Consider the following 17325-nt stretch of genomic DNA (forward strand, 5'->3'; position numbering starts at 1 on the left):
ACTGCAAGGCGATACAACCGGTCAGTCCTAGAGGAGATCAACCCTGACTGCTCTTTAGAAGGCCAGATCCTGAAGAGGAAACTCAAATGCCTTCTTTTTCGGAGCATAGGAAGCACCAGAGTATAAGACGCACCAAGATTTTGAAGAGGTAAATTTGAAAAAAAAAGTTTTTGCACTCTGCAGGCGTCCAACAACTTCTGCACACCTCATTTTTTTGTGAAAAATGCGGCATGCAGAGAGTTTGAGAGGCCTGCAAAGTGCTCCTGGGGGCTGGGGGAGGGGGCAAAATTGAGCAAAACTCGGCCCATTTTTCGTGAAAACAGGCTCATTTTTTGACAAAAAAAGGGCATGCATAGCCATTAGGAGGCTTGTAGAGTGCTTCTGGGGGCTGGGTGGGAAGCAAAAATGAGCAAAAAACGGCCCATGTTTTGCTCGTTTTTGCCCTCCCCAGCCCCCATGAAGACTTTGAAGGCTTCCCAAACCCTCTGCATGTCCATTTTTGTGAAGGGGGTGAGTTTTCTGGAGGCCAAAAATGCTGTATTCAGCGTATAAGATGCACCCGGATTTTCACCCTCTTTTTGGGGGGGGGGAAGAGGTCCGTCTTATACCACAAAAAATACGGTATTTTGCCCACCTGATGAGAAGGAAGGACTCCCTGGAGAAGAGCCTCATGCTCAGAAAGATGGAGGGCAAAGGCTGAGCGCCAAAGAATGGAGGCCTTTGAACTCTGGTGCTGGAGAAGACTCCCTTGGACTGCAAGACCACCCAATTGGTCAGTCTTAGAGGAGATCAACCCTGACTGCTCTTTAGAAGGCCAGATCCTGAAGAGGAAACTCAAATACTTTGGCCACCTAATGAGAAGGAAGGACTCCCTGGAGAAGAGCCTAATGCTGGGAAAGATGGAGGGCAAAAGAAGAAGGGGACGGCAGAGAAGGAGGTGGCTGGATGGAGTCACCGAAGCAGTCGGGCGTCAGCTTCAATGGACTCCAGAGGATGGGAGAGGACAGGAAGGCCTGGAGGAACGTTGTCCGTTGGGTCGCGATGGGTCGGACACGACTTCACAACTATCAACAACCTTCCTAAAAGAAACTTAGTGGAGTGAATTGTATTACCTCCACACTTCTCAACCGCTTCTAGGACAAACTTGTCGAGATGCAGCTCAATGGGAAGTCCTCCACTTACGAACGGCCGCTTAGCGACTAATATCCAATTGACGACGGAGTATGATTCCACTTATTTTCACATCTCAAGGCTCCCAGGGAGAAAACCACTGCCACAACCCATGCAGATAATTCTTTGGTTCAAGAAAACTTAAAAATTCCACCAACTCTGTTTGTTTTTAAACAGACACCTCCCGGTAAGCCACGGATACCACATCCGGAGTCCAAATTTTGGAACGATTCTCGCGAGGGTTGGGAAACAAGGCCCTATGCTGAAAATGCACCTTGAGATAGAAAAAAATCCAGGTACAAAAAGACGCTCACCGTTGATTCTGGCGTACACTGCCACCGTCCCGTTCTGGAGGCCGGCAAAGAGGTGATCGGCGTTGTGCTTCAGGCAGAGGACGGGGTGGGCTCCAGGGGTCCGGCTGGTCAACAAACACTGGGCCCCTGTGTCCAGGCTGCTATAGGCCAGGATGCTGCAGTGGGAACAAAGCGACACTTACCTTAAAAAAAAAAATCCATCCTGAGCCATAAGGACCATTTGCTAGCGTTGAAAGGGCACCCCCCAGTGGCCGACGAGGGAACTGCTGGAGTAGCTTCATTCCTTTTTCTTGAATTAAGACCGTTTGGGACCACTCCTCTGAACATGGGCAGAGTGCTTCTCCCGCCCCATTCCGAGGAAGTGCAATGGGGCTGGGTGGAGGGAGAGGACGGTTCAAAATCCGTGGATGGAAAAATCAAAGATCAGCAGCACGAGTCAAACCGCTGGTGACCTACCACTGCACCATAAAAGGTAAAGGGTTCCCCTCGCACATATGCGATAGTCATTCCCGACTCTAGGGGGCGGTGCTCATCTCCGTTTCAAAGCCGAAGAGCCAGCGCTGTCCGAAGACGTCTCTGTGGTCATGTGGCCGGCATGACTCAACGCCAAAGGCGCACGGAACGCTGTTCCCTTCCCACCAAAGGTGGTTCCTATTTGTCTACTGGCATTTTTAACGTGCTTTTGAACAGCTAGGTTTGCAGAAGATGGGACAAGTCATGGGAGCTCACCCCGTCACACGGCGCTAGGGATTCGAACCGACGAACTGCCGACCTCTCTGATCGACAAGCTCAGCATCTTAGCCACTGAGCCCCTGCATCCCTTATCCCACCCTTAATAATTGCCCAAATTGGTTGGACTGCAACTCCCATCATGCACCAACTTGCAAGAGGGGAGCTCAGGTGGAGCAAAGTAACAGGAGCTCACTCCATTATGCGGCACTAGGGATTTCAACCTCCGAACTGCCGACCTTTCTGATCGACAAGCTCAGTGTCTTAGCCACTGAGCCAACCATGTCCCTTTTAACGCTGCACCACAGAGAGTATTTTAACTTACTGCCTCTGTGTCTAGTTTGCCAATTGCACAGTGGCACACACAGCTCCAGAAGGTTAACGTCATTGCCCAGAGGGTCATAGGTTGCCCCTCTCCTCTCCTTGGAAGAGCTTTAGAGCTCCCGCTGCCTTAAGAAGGTTCAAAAACGTTCTTAAAGATCCATCTCATCCTGGGCATCCTTTTTTTTACCATCTGGCAGCCGGTACAGGACAATAAAAACAAGGACCAATAGGCTGAAAAAAACAGCTTCTATCCCAGGGCTGGAAGTATATCAAATTCTACCGTATAGTGCAGCGATGGCGAACCTTTTTTGGCTCGTGTGCCATAAGTGAGGGGAGCGCAGGGGGGTCGTGTGCAGGCGTGCCACACCAATAATGCAATGCGCGACACCCCCCCATTTTTGCATGCTTTTTTTGCCCTCCCCAGGCTCCAGAGGCTTTATAGGAGCATGGGGAGGGCGAAAACAGCCTCCCTCCGGAGGGTTCAGAGAAGCTTCCCGAAGGTCCCTGAAGCCTCCGAAGCAGTCAAAACGACCCTCCGAGCAAACCGGAGAGGGTCGTTTCGAGCGCTCCAAAGGCTTCAGGGACCTTCGGGAAGCTTCTCTGAACCCTCCGGAGCAGTCAAAACGACCTTCCGAGCAAACAGGAAATCCGTTCCTGAACTACCGGTTTGCCCATAGGGCCGGGTTTTTGCACTCCGGAGGCTTCAGGGAAGCTCATGAGGGCCTCCGGGGGGGGGGGGGGAGCTCTTTTCACCCTCCCCAGGCTCCTATAAAGCCTCTGGAGCCTGGAGAGGGCGAAAAATGGCTTTAAAAAAGTGTGAACTCAGCCGGCCAGCGCACGCATGCGCGCTGGCCAACTGACAGGGCAGCACCTCGCGTGGCCTGACAAATGGCTCCGCGTGCCACCTGTGGCACGCGTGCCATAGGTTTGCCATCACTGGTATAGTGCAATATTAATGCAATATCAAGGCTTTTCAATTCGGTTGTACAGAATGTGGATGTGTGTTTATGTTTTATTTTTAAGGTTATAATGTACAATGAAGGTGGCATTTAATTTCGTTGTACGAGGTGCAATGACAATAAAATAAATTGATGTAAGCTCTTCATGTGGCATTCGATTGACCAGCCCAAAAGGAAGGCTAAACAGACAATATCACAATGGAGTGTCCTGCACAGACATGAGGGGCTTCCCAACTCTCCAAGCCCCTCCTCCCCAATCATTTCCAGGGCCCCGGTGATTTCTCACCTGCCATCCTGCAGGCCGAGGCAGAGGGCAGGCTGAGCTGGAAACGACTGGTCAGCCGCAGTTGGAGACTCCTCAGCTCGCTCCTCTTCGGCCCTTTCGGGGATGTAGTCCAAGCAGAGAACCTGCGAGGCCACGGGGAAGGATCTGACCGTACGAGGCACTGACCGGTTCAGGGAAAATATCTCCACTTGACCCCCGGCGCCCTCCTGACCTCCTCCGACCTAGAGGAGCCAAAAAGAGTGGACACTGTCTTTTTTTTTCTTCAATAGTATTGATTGAATTTTCCAACATTTAAAAGACAAAACACAAGGCCCAAAGTTACACTTATAACAGCTATTCCATATTGGTATCAATATCTTCCGTAACAATCCTATTAACAAAACCTCTATCTCCATTTCGCTATCCTAAATTATATCCTTATTTCGGTTGCAATCGCGTCAAGTCAATATCATCTATTTCCTATACCTTTTACATTCTATGTATTCTACTTTTAACATTTTATACCCTGAGTTTTACGTTTACTCTCAATAATAATTAATAATAATTTATTAGATTTCTAGATCGCCCCCTCTCCCCGGAGGGACTCGGGGCGGTGTACAGGAATAAATTTGAAAACCACACAAACAATCGTATACGTAGCTAAAAATCAAATTAAACAACCCCTGTACGAATTTATAAAAATTAAAAACAGACCATAAAACCAATCATGAAAATTTAGAAATAAAACTGAGGTGGGAATGGTGGAATTAGGCCAGGCTGGCTAGCTGGAACAGGTGGGTTTTAAGTTTCTGACGGAAGGAGCGGAGATCCGTAGCCATTCTAATGTCGGGGAGAAGGTCATTCCAGAGGGTCGGGCCCGCCACAGAGAAGGCCCTTCCCCTAGGCGTCGCCCGCTGGCACAGCCTAGTGGACGGCACCCGGAGGAGTCCCTCTCTGTGTGAGCGAATCGGCCGGAGGGATGTATGGGGCAGGAATACCATCTATTCCAGCTTTGATAGTGCTCGGTTTCTTCCCTCTCCTTCATTTCCATAGGCAATCCATCCATTTCTGCACATTCATAAATTTTTCTTCTTATGATCAGGTCTGGGGGAGTATCTGTTTGTTTCCAATTCTGTGCTAACCCGATTCTGCTTGCAGTTCGAATATGTAATGTTATGTATTGTAGTTTCCCCCCATTTTCCCATCAAAAATAACCAGGAAAAACAGTTCTGGCTTCAACTCTACCCTCTGTTCAGGGATCTCTTCCAGCCACTTTCTTAGTCGACGCCAATATTTTCTGACCTTAGGGCAGTTCCATCACATGTGATGGACCTGCCCTAAGGAAACCCTACTACTGAATGTATATAATGAAGCTTTAGAGCAGGCAAAATTGCCAAAGACATGGATGGAGGCACTGATAACACTTATTTCCGAGGATGATATAAAGACACAACAAATTAAGAACTATAGGACAATCTCACTACTCAACACTGATTACAAAATATTTGTGACAATAATGGCTGAAAGAGCCCCCCCACCCCCAAAAAAGGCGCTGTCTTTTAAGATGGTCTACAATTTTATTGTTGTTGACCAGGGTGCTTTGGGAAACAGCTTGACCCCCTCCTCTCTGTGGCAGCCCCTCAATTATTGGAAGATGCTATCCTGTCTCCCCGGGTCCTTCTCTTCACTGCACCATCTTCAAAGCACTCCATGGCACAGGACCTAGTTACCTGCGGGATCGCATCCTACCCCATACAACCCTGCGACCAATTCGCTCTCACAGGGAGGGACTCCTCCGGGTGCCGTCCACCAAGCAATGCCAACGGGCAGCGCCCAGGAGTAGGGCCTTCTCTGTGATGGGCCCAACCCTCTGGAATGACCTCCCCCCCCGATATCAGAACCACTACTGACTTCCGCTCCTTCCGTAAGAAACTCAAGACCCACCTGTTCCAATTAGCTGGCCTAGCCCATTTATAGTCCCATTCTTATCCTCCTGGCAGTCATTTTAATTCTGGGGTAGTTATTTAGGGGTAGATTTTAATGTTGCTTTTAATTTTAATTATTATTGTACAGTTTGTATGTCGCCTCCTCTATCTATATGTATCTATATGTATTTATATTGTGTTTTTATTATGACTGTACACCGCCCCGAGTCCCTTCGGGGAGAGGGTGCGGTTTATAAATTAAATAAAAATTAAAAGTTAAAGTTAAAGTGGACTAGCCAGGCCCAGTTCCTGCAACCATTCATCATACGTATTAGCGTCCAGTCTGCGAGGCTGTAACAGATGCTGCATCTGCATAAACTTACCCAAAGATAGCCCTGTGGCAGAGAAGTGCTGATGGCCGAGAATCCCAGCAAGGAAGACTGGACGGGGCTGTGCACGGCTGCCCCCAGCTGACGGCAGGAATCCATTCAGAAGAGGAGAAACAAGAGGAACAGTTATTGGACGGGAGAGTTTTTGCAACTCTTTGAAACCAGCTTTGGCGAAAGCGACATAAAAGCCCAACTTTCTCAAATGATATCTTCGCCACCAGCCTCCGAAAACAAAGGAAAGGAATTGTTAAGAACAGCTAAAAATACATCTGGGGAACAACAGACTCAATCAATGGAAACACTCAATTAAGGCAGAGCCACCAGAGAAGGGGATGAGGGGAGCAGCAGGAACAGAGGGCTAAAATTAGTCTCGGGGCCCAACTGCCTGGGGAAAAACTGCAGATGTTCCAAAGAAAGGGAATGGGTGGGCATAAAAGTCTGTTGTTTTTTTTAAATGTGCCTGCTTTCTCTCTTTTTTTTCCAGCTGAATTTATTTTTCTTCCACTTCGCCAGAAGCGGAGAGGAAAGGAATCAATTAGCAATGCTGGGTGAAATCTTGCACTTTGGAATTGAAAATGTCCTTTTGTCCCTTCCTTCCTTCCTTCCTTCCTTCCTTCCTTCCTTCCTTCCTTCCTTCCTTCCTTCCGTCCGTCCTTCCTTCCTTCCTTCTTCCTTCCTTCCTCTCTATCTTCCTTCTTCTACATTCTCCCTTTGCCTTCCTTCCTTCCTTCCTACGTTCCTTCCTTTTGCTCAATTTTCCTTCTTCCTTCCTTCTCCTACTTTCCTTCTCCTCCCTTCCTTCCCCACAATCTTCCTTCTTTCTTCCTTCTCCTTTCTACCTTCCTTCCTTCCTCTCGATCTTCCTTCTTTCTCCTACATTCTACCTTCGCCTTCCTTCCTTCCTTCGTATGTTCCTGCCTTTTGCTCAATTTTCCTTCTTCCTTCCTTCTCCTACTTTCCTTCTCTTTCCTTCCTTTCCCTCGATCTTCCTTTTTCCTCCCTTCTTTCCTCTTGATCTTCTTTCTTCCTTCTCCTACATTCTACCTTCGCCTTCTTTCCTTCGTTCCTCCCTTCTTCTACTTTCTTCCTTCTCTTTCCTTCCTTCGTTCCTTCCCTTAATTTTCCTTACTTCCTTCTTTTACTTTCCTTCTCCTTCTTTCCCTCTAGAAAGTAGAAAATGATGGAAGTTCTTGAAAAGACGGTCAGAAAATGGCACAGGGCGGGGGCCAACTTTGGGTCTCCTTACCTGCAGGTCGAGGGCCCTGGAGGAGAAAGCAGGGATGTGACAGACCAAAATGGGACACCAGAAAGCGGCTTTGCTCTTCTTGTCTTCTTCGGGGCAGACCCACCCAGGCTGGTTTTCTTCCCCTGAAGGGAAAGAGAGAAGAGTTGGAAAATTCCTCCCTCCAATGGGTCAGCTCTAAATGTGCCCTACGACATTGGCCAATAGTCAAATTTGACCAACGGTCAATCTTGGTCAATAGTCAACTTTGGCCAACAGTCAACCTTGGTCAACAGTCAACTTTGGTCAACAGTCAACCTTGGTCAACGGTCAACCTTGGTCAACAGTCAACCTTGGTCAATAGTCAACTTTGGTCAAGGCAACTTTGGTCAACAGTCAACCTTGGTCAATGGTCAATCTTGGTCAATGGTCAACTTTGGCCAACAGTCAACCTTGGTCAACAGTCAACTTTGGTCAACAGTCAACCTTGGTCAACAGTCAACTTTGGTCAAGGCAACTTTGGTCAACAGTCAACCTTGGTCAACGGTCAATCTTGGTCAATAGTCAACTTTGGCCAACAGTCAACCTTGGTCAACAGTCAACTTTGGTCAACAGTCAACCTTGGTCAACGGTCAACCTTGGTCAACAGTCAACCTTGGTCAATAGTCAACTTTGGTCAAGGCAACTTTGGTCAACAGTCAACCTTGGTCAACGGTCAATCTTGGTCAACGGTCAACCTTGGTCAATAGTCAACTTTGGTCAACAGTCAACCTTGGTCAACGGTCAACCTTGGTCAACAGTCAACCTTGGTCAATAGTCAACTTTGGTCAAGGCAACTTTGATCAACAGTCAACCTTGCCTAATATTCAATCTTGGTCAACAATCAACCTTGGCCAACTGCTTGTCTGTGAAGCAAAGCAGAATGAGAATGCCTTCCACAAAAGCCTGGAAGAGCCATTTCAGTTGTGCTGGCCATGGGTAAAAATGACAATTTTTCTGACTGCCCCCTCCTCAAATGCACAGAAAGGACCACGGATAAGTCTAGCACCCCAGAGCCAGAGTTTCCTGGTTTTAGAAAGACCACAATAATGTAGAATTCCCCACATACTGTGCTCCTTGCGAAGGAAGTACATAATTTTATTGTTAGGGGTCTCTAGGATTCCTTAATTGAAGGTTGACCCATGATCTTTAGAAGTACAGAAACACTCAATAACTAAAAAGGAGACCAAGAAAGGAACTGACACACCAGCTCTGTCCCCTGTCCTCTCCTGCAGCTAAAAAAAGTGTATAAACTTTTATGTTTTAACTATTTTTATTTATCAATCAGATCGATATGGCCGCCCGTGATGTCTGCAAAGGGGATGTTTTCATCAGTTTCTGAAAGATCTTTCTCTTATAAAAAGGGAAAGATGTGGCAGTACTTTTTATACGATTTAGATATTAGGGGAGACATGATAGCAGTGTTCTAATATCTCAGGGGCTGCCACAAAGAAGGGGGAGTCAAGCTATTCTCCAAAGCACCTGATGGCAGGACAAGAAGCAATGGGTGGAAACTAATCAAGGAGAGAGGCAACCTAAGACTAATGAGAAATTCTTCCAGTGAGAACAATTAATCAATGGAACAACTTGTCTCCAGAAGTAGTACGTTTTTAAAGAAGAGATTGGGTAACCATTTGTCTGTAGTGGGGTAGGGTTTCCTGCCTAAGTAGGGGGTTGGACTAGAAGACCTCCAAAATCCCTTCCAACTCTGTTATTCCATTCCATTCCATTCCATTGAAAAGAAAGACAAGATAGAAGTGTTCCAGTATTTCAGAGGTTGCCACAAAGAAGAGGGAGTCAAACTATTCTGAGGGTAGAACAAGAAGCAATGGGTGGAAACTAATCAAGGAGAGAAGCAACCTAGAACTAAAGAGAAATTTCCTGGCAATTAATCAGTGGAACAAATTTGCCTCCAGAAGTTGTGAATGTCCCAACACTGGAAGGTTTTAAAGAAGATGTTGGATAACCACTTATCTGAAGTAGTGTAGGGTTTCCTGCCTAAGCATGGGCAGGGGGTTGGACTAGAAGACCTCCAAGGTCCCTTCGAATTGTTTTTCTAGATATGTCTATTCTATTCTGTTCTGTTCTGTTCTATTCTATTCTAGTCTATATTCTATTTTATTCTATTCTATTCTGATCTATTCTATTCTATTCTACTGTACTCTACTCTCTATTCTATGCTACTCTCTATTCTATTCTATTCTATTCTATTCTAGTCTATATTCTATTTTATTCTATTCTATTCTGATCTATTCTATTCTATTCTACTGTACTCTACTCTCTATTCTATGCTACTCTCTATTCTATTCTATTCTATTCTGTTCTACTCTAGTCTATATTCTATTTTATTCTATTTTATTCTATTCTATTCTGATCTATTCTATTCTATTCTATTCTACTGTACTCTACTCTCTATTCTATGCTACTCTCTATTCTATTCTATTCTATTCTGTTCTAGTCTAGTCTATATTCTATTTTATTCTATTCTATTCTGATCTATTCTATTCTATTCTATTCTATTCTATTCTACTGTACTCTACTCTCTATTCTATGCTACTTTCTATTCTATTCTATTCTATTCTATTCTATTCTATTCTATTCTATTCTATTCTATTCTATTCTATTCTATGTAATAGGATTAAGGACTGAGCCAGTGTTATATTAGCAGCATGTAGGATGTTTCTTCCTTTCCAACATCTCATTCCCCCCCCCCCCCCCGCCTCTTAATTTTCATTTTAATGCAGTGTTTCTCAGCCTTGGCAAATTTTAAGTTGCAGGAGCTTTCATTTTCAGAACTCTTAAAAGTTGCCGAGATCAAGGGGGGGGGGAGGAGAAAAAAACCCCGTAGCTTTAATGTATGTAGCTCCTTATCGTCTTATCATTAACGCATTATTCTTTTATCAGCTACACTTCATTAATAAAATTTAAGCAGACTGCATCGCTCTTCCCTTGTTTATTCGCCACACTTCATTAATAAAATTTAAAACAGAGGAAGCAACTGAAGCCTCTCTTCACCTAAAGTTATCTCATTAGGGCAGGCGGGGAAGAAGGCAAGAGTAGAACCCAAGGGGATCCGTAAAAGTCACCAACTTTTGTCGATTTCCTTATGGAACATTCGGGGAGGGGGGGGGAAAGTCCCGCCACCCCACCGAGAGATAAGCAATTAATTTCTCTTCTTTCCCACGTGCCTTGGGAGTGGCAGCCCAGCACTTTAATTACAGAAAATATTAAAACATAAGCCATAAAAAAAACAGCTTGCTGAATATTTTAGCAAGAGCTCGCACGAGGGTTCCTGATGATCACTGCTTTTTCCCAAATCTTCTGCGGAAACAGCCCTCGACTTACGTCCAAAGTTGGGACCAGAATCTCCATCGTTAAACAAGAAAGCCTCGTGAAAAAAAAAAGCACCTTTGGGACAACCGTTGACCTGGATGACTTGAGAATCTCTACAAACTTTGAGCTACACAATTTGGGGTGAAGACCCTTGGAATGGTGTGGGAGTAGGAAGGGATTTCGAGAGGGGAAAATTGCAGAATACAGGAACCATTTGCACCGCTCAGGTGACCCTGAGGACACAGGTAAACCTCCAAGTGGCCTCAAGGACTCTCTAAAAGGATGCAAACGACCAGCTGTCTGCAAGGAATATACAATAATACAATAGCAGAGTTGGAAGGGACCTTGGAGGTCTTCTAGTCCAACCCCCTGCCTAGGCAGGAAATCCTATACCGTTTCCGACAAATGGCTATCCAGCATCTTCTTAAAGACTTCCAGGGTTGGGGCATTCACAACTTCTGGAGATAGATAGATAGAGTAGATAGATAGAGTAGATGATAGATAGATAGATAGATAGATAGATAGATAGATAGATAGATAGATAGATAGATAGATAGATAGATAGATAAATACAGTAGATGATAGATAGATAGATAGATAGATAGATAGATAGATAGATAGATAGATAGATAGATAGATAGATAAATACAGTAGATGATAGATAGATAGATAGATAGATAGATAGATAGATACAGTAGATAGATACAGTAGATAGATAGATAGATAGATACAGTAGATAGAAAGATAGATAGATACAGTAGATAGATAGATAGATAGATAGATAGATACAGTAGATAGAAAGATAGATAGATACAGTAGATAGATAGATAGATAGATAGATAGATAGAGTAGATAGAAAGATAGATAGATACAGTAGATAGATAGATAGATAGATAGATAGATAGATGATAGATAGATAGATAGATAGATAGATAGATAGATAGATAGATAGATAGATAGATAGATAGATAGATAGATACATTATACAATAGCAGAGTTGGAAGGGACCTTGGAGGTCTTCTAGTCCAACCTCCTGCCTAGGCAGGAAACCGTATACCATTTCAGACAAATGGCTATCCAACATCTTCTTAAAGACTTCCAGTGTTGGGGCATTCACAACTTCTGGAGGCAAGTTGTCCCACTGGTTAATTGTTCTCACTGTCAGGAAGTTTCTCCTCAGTTCTCAGTTGCTTCTCTCCTTGATTAGTTTCCACCCATTGCTTCTTGTTCTGCCCTCAGGTGCCTTGGGGAATAGCTTGACTCCCTCTTCTTTGTGGCAGCCCCTGAGATATTAGGACACTGCTATCATGTCTCCCCTAATATCTAAATCGTATAAAAAGTACTGCCACACCTTTCCCTTTTTATAAGATAAACCCCTGAGATCTTGGAAGACTGCTATCATGTCTCCCCTAGTCCTTCTTTCTCTTAAGCTAAACATACCCAGTTCCTGCAACCGTTCTTCATATGTTTTAGTCTCCAGTCCCCTAATCATCTTTGTTGCTCTTCTCTGCACTCTTTCTAGAGTCTCCACATCTTTCTTACATCATGGCGACCAAAACTGGATGCCGTATTCCGAGTGCGGCCTTACCAAGGCATTATAAATCCTTCCTACTTTTTTCCCCCAAGGTCACTGTAACTAAACGAACGGTTGTTAAGTCAAGGACTAACTGTGCTGCGTTATGAAGAAGCACCGAACCAAGGCATAGCGAAGCCAAAGGGATTTTACTCACGGAGGGCAATTTTGGCCAAGTGCAAATGATTCACCCAGGAAATTTTGCTGAGTGGGTTGGGTGTGATAAACACCACCATGACGCTGACGGGGCGACCGGACCTGTCGATATAAATAAACACGTTAAAAATGTAATATATTGAAAAAAATATCAATTCAGAAAGATAAATAACTTCCTGTTTGGCCGTAGGGCCGTTTTTCGCCTTCCGGAGACTTCAGGAAAGCTCCTGAAGTCTCCGGGAGGCTGTTTTCGCCCTACTTAAGCTCCTAGAAAGCCTCTGGAGCCTGAGGAGGGCGAAAAAAGCGTGGGAAAAACGGGAGCGGTGGGGAGCACAGGTCGCACATGCATGCACCAGGGTATGTGTGTGTGCGCGCCAGTGGTGGGTTGCAGGCGGTACGCCCCGGTACGAACATACTGGAGCCTGCCCGGAGTACCCAGTACTGTTCTGGTACGGTGCTCTGGAGGGCCCACCTGCCCGCCCGAGCTCCTTACCTGTCCTTTCAAGCCTTCAATGCTTCTGCGCACAGCGCCTGCACGACGCTCTGCCGAACAGCTGGAGCGTTGCAGAGGCTTGCGGAAGCATCGCTGGCAGCTACACCGAATGCGCGCGCCACCGGGGCCCGAATGGGATCCGGAACCCACAACTGGTGTGGGCGTATGTGCGCTGGGGTCGCATGCACAGAGTTGTGGGTGTGGGCATGCCCGCGCATGATCCCCTCCCCCTGTGCTCCCCCTGCTTTTGGCACGCGATCCAAAAAACTCCATCGTGCATGTGCACGCGCCTCCCACCGGCCAGCGGATTTTGGGGTCTCTGCTGTGCATGCGCGGGGCGCGTGTGGGAGACGTGTGCACATTTGTGGGGTAGGGGGTTCCATGCGCATGCGTGGGGCTGGGGGGGTATGGCCGTATGGCGTGCTCCCCCCACAACCTGTTTTTGGTCCCAGAAGTCTCCAGGGAGGCCTGCTAGGCCCAAAATAGGAGGGGTTTCAAAGTGTCTCTTTGCCCTGAGAAAGAAATAAAAGCAGGGAGAACCAGATAAGAGTCACCTGTAACACCCCGCGATGCCCCAAAAGAGAAAATAAAAGGTGTGCTCTCCATTTAGGGTCGCACAATCTGTAGTTGTACCCTTTGGTACAAGATTAGGCGAGACCTGGCTCAAAAGCAGTAACCGTGAGAGTCCTAGTAGACCAGTGACGTGCAGTCAGGTGAGGCAAGTGAGGCACAGCCTCACCTCTCATCATCAGGGCAGCGAGTCATTCGATGGGAAACTTGCCTTTTGGGAGGAATGACCCAGCTTGGCTCCCGCTTTCGATCTGCCGCCCAACGACCGAACGGAGAAGCGAAGAGGCAGGAGAGACAACGCAGGAGCCAAGCCGAGTCATTCCTTCCAAGAGGCAAGTTTCCTATCGAATGACTCGCTGCCCTAGACTCGAGGCTACAGTCCAGCCTGCGGTGCTTGTAGCCCCCGCCAGCTCCTCCAGGGACTCCGAAGCTCGGCGCCAGAGAGCCGCCGCGAGAGAGGCCGGCCAGGTTGCCCAGGCGGCGGCAGAGGTTCCCTTTGTTCTTTCGGGCGCGGGAAGCGGGGGGGAGGGGGAGAGGCTTCCTCCGCTCCGTCCGCTCCCCACCTGCGCTGCCCTCGCCCGACAAGCGCGCCCTGGATTCCGCGCAGCTCTGGCAGGCGGTGCCGTGGCCGAATCCCAGGGCGGAGGGCGGCAGGTCGCAACTGAGCATGCCTGACTGTGGAATTCTGGGAGTTGAAGTCCACAAGTCTAAAAAAATTGCTGCCTCACCAGCTATAAACCTCACCGCACGTCACTGTAGTAGACGATCCCTTAAATACGAGTCAGCCGTATTCGGCGGCAGCCCCAAAAAGCTATCCTGGGTTGCATAAATAGAGGCACAGAGTCAAAATCATGTGAGGTATTAGTTCCCCCTTTATAAAGCTTACTAAGGCCACACCTCGAATGCCGCATTCAGATTTTAAAAAGATATCGAAAATTTGGAAAAAGTGTAGAGAAGAGGAACTACGATGCTCAAAGGCCTGGAGACTAAAACATATATGAAAAACGGCTGCAGGATTTGGGTTTGGCTAGTCTAAAGAAAAGAAGGACCAGGGGGGACATGATAGCAGTATTCCAGTATCTCAGGGGTTTCCCCAAAGAAGAGGGAGTCAAACTATTCTCCAAAGCACCCGAGGGCAGAGGACAAGAAGCAACGGATGGAAACTAATCAAGGAAAGAAGCAACCTGGAATTAAGGAGAAACTTCCTAACAGGGAGGACAATTAATTGGTGGAACAGAAGATGTCGGAGTTCTTTTCTTAAAAGACTAGAGGTTGTTAAGAAAAAAACTGGACATCCCCCTGTCTGAAATGGTATAGGGTCTCCTTCTTGAGCAGGGGGTTGCACTAGAAGACCTCCAAGGTCCCTTCCACCTCTATTCCGATCGATCGATTGACACAGCTTGAGAACAGGTGAGTCACCCAACTCCTGGCTTGGGTGGAAATGAAGCGGCCATGGAGGGGTGGGCTGAAGCCAGAGTGGTGGTGGGTGGACAGACTCTCTACATGGGGCTGCCCTTGAAGAGCACCCGGAGGCTTCAGCTGGTCCAGAATGCGGCCGCGTGGGTTGTCATGGGGGTACCTAGGTGCTCCCATGTTACACCCCTTTTAGGCGGCCTGCACTGGTTGCCGGTTGTTCTCCGGGTGCGATTCAAGGTATTAATTATGACCTTTAAAGCGCTCCATGGCTTAGGCCCAGGGTACCTGCGAGACCACCTACTACCACCAGTAGCCTCCCACTGTCCAGTACGATCCCACAGAGTTGGCCTCCTCAGGGTGCCGTCGGCCGGGCAGTGTCGGCTGGCGACCCCCAGGGGGAGAGCCTTCTCTGTGGGAGCGCCTTCCCTCTGGAATGAGCTGCCCCCGGAGCTCCGTATAATCCCTGACCTCCGGTCCTTCTGACGCGCCCAGACAGTGTCGGCTGGCGACCCCCAGGGGGAGAGCCTTCTCTGTGGGAGCGCCTTCCCTCTGGAATGAGCTGCCCCCGTAGCTTCGCATAATCCCTGACCTCCGGTCCTTCCGACGCGCCCTAAAAAGTTGGCTTTCCCAGCAAGCCGGCCTGGCCTGTTAATTTTAACTCGTTTTTTAAATGTTATTGTCATATTAATTGGGTTTGTTTTTTGGGATATGTATTTAATTTCTTTTTAACTTTTGGGATGTGTGTTTTTTTTAATGTTGTACGCCGCCCTGAGTCCTTTGGGAGAAGGGCGGCATATAAATCCAAACAAACAAACAAACAAACAAACAAACAAACTCCGAATGTCGTTACGGGTTCTCCTGAGCCTGCCTTAGGAAATAAAACCACCCCACGTACCTGTCGGGCTTCCCCGGAAGTAAGAGACGGAGGCGGCATTTGTTGGCCGAGTGGATCTCCTCTTCCTTCACCCTCATCATCCTCTGCAGAGCTAAACACCAGTCTTGAGCCACCGTCATGTTGAGGTTCTAGAAGCCAAGTGGAAAAAAAGAGTTAATTCATTGGGGGGGTCTTCCTTTCAGGGTCACAGCCTGGGAGGGTATCGCGAATCTGGATTGTGGATAACAGTGTTGAGAGCAAATCCTCCACTTGTGATTGAAAGACGTATCCGTGATTTTGACAGAAAGGAGTCTCTAAGGTTTCTCTGCGTCTGTTCTAGCCGAAGCTTCCCAAGAGCAAATAGCAGACTCCTCGTCTCGACAAAGACCCCTTTTATTCATTTACCTCTGCTTATTCACATCCAGCAAAGTCTTTCGAGGGAGGATTTACGGTCACAGACCTTCTCTGGCTTGGAGAGTTGCCAGGTTGATATCTGCAGAACTTGGCAAAGAGCCTCGGAGAGTCAGGAACCAATGAAGGGAACTAATGGCCTCCTGCAAACTCCACTCCCCTTTCGCTCCTCTTTTATTTCCTCTAGGAGGGGCCATTCATCGTCGACCTGTGGCCTTACTCCCAAGTCGACCCCTGTTCTTTAGTTGTTCCCTTCATCTGGCCACTTTGCGCATGGGCACACTGGGAACAGGCTCCAGCTGTTCTTCTGCCCCACTGATGTCTGACTCTGAAGGCAGCTGATAACTGTCAAGACGGCCGTGGCCCCATCTCTGCCTCGGACACAGAGCCCTCATCAGAGCCTTCCCCAGACTCCAGGACTGGCCCATGTTCCTCCCCAACCTCCTCACTGTCCGAATCTGCTGCCAGCTTCATGGCTGCTGGCAGTCCACAACATCAGCACTCAAGAGCAATACAGGTAGTCCTCAACTTACTACATCTGCTTAGTGACCGTTCACAGTTACAACGGGACTGAAAAAAGTGGCTGATGACCGTTTTTCACGCAATCGTTGCAACACTCTCATGGTCACATGATCAAACCTTGGTCACTTGGCAACTAACTCATATGTTTAGCCTAAGAGAAAGAAGAACTAGGGGAGACATGATAGCAGTGTTCCAATATCTCAGGGGTTGCCACAAAGAAGAGGGAGTCAAACTATTCTCCAGGGCACCTGAGGGTAGAACAAGAAGCAATGGGTGGAAACTAATCAAGGAGAGAAGCAACTTAGAACTGAGGAGAAATTTCCTGACAGTTAGTACAATTAATCGGTGGAACAGAAGTTGCCTCCAGAAGTTGTGAATGCCCCAACACTGGAAGTCTTTAAGAAGATGCTGGATAGCCATTTGTCTAAAACGGTATAGGGTTTCCTGCCTTGGCAGGGGGTTGGACTAGAAGACCTCCAAGGTCCCTTCCAACTCTGCTCTTGTGTTGTATTGTATATTATATTGGTCGCAGCCATCCCAGGGGTCTTGCATTTCCCTTTTGCGACCAAAGTCAACGGGGAAGCCAGACCTGTCTTACAATCGTGTTACTAACTTAGCAACTTGCACTGATTCGTTTAACA

General features: G+C 47.3%; 1 protein-coding gene across 8 annotated transcripts in view; it reads right to left on the reverse strand.

Moving 5' to 3' along the window:
• The window catches only part of ARHGEF10L (Rho guanine nucleotide exchange factor 10 like), a 128233-nt gene that overhangs the window by 20506 nt on the left and 90402 nt on the right, over window positions 1-17325 (reverse strand). For all 8 annotated transcript variants that reach the window (XM_081954605.1, XM_081954599.1, XM_081954598.1 and 5 more), the window contains 6 exons: window positions 15773-15900; window positions 12400-12500; window positions 7322-7443; window positions 6070-6156; window positions 3783-4003; window positions 1485-1639 (listed from right to left, as the gene is read on the reverse strand). In XM_081954605.1, the coding sequence (XP_081810731.1) occupies window positions 1485-1639; window positions 3783-4003; window positions 6070-6156; window positions 7322-7443; window positions 12400-12500; window positions 15773-15900 (814 nt within the window). The remainder of the gene's footprint in view (window positions 1-1484; window positions 1640-3782; window positions 4004-6069; window positions 6157-7321; window positions 7444-12399; window positions 12501-15772; window positions 15901-17325) is intronic.

This window comes from Natrix helvetica, assembly GCF_964273705.1.
Source record: "Natrix helvetica genome assembly, chromosome: 5".
NCBI classification, from domain to species: Eukaryota; Metazoa; Chordata; class Lepidosauria; order Squamata; family Natricidae; genus Natrix; species Natrix helvetica.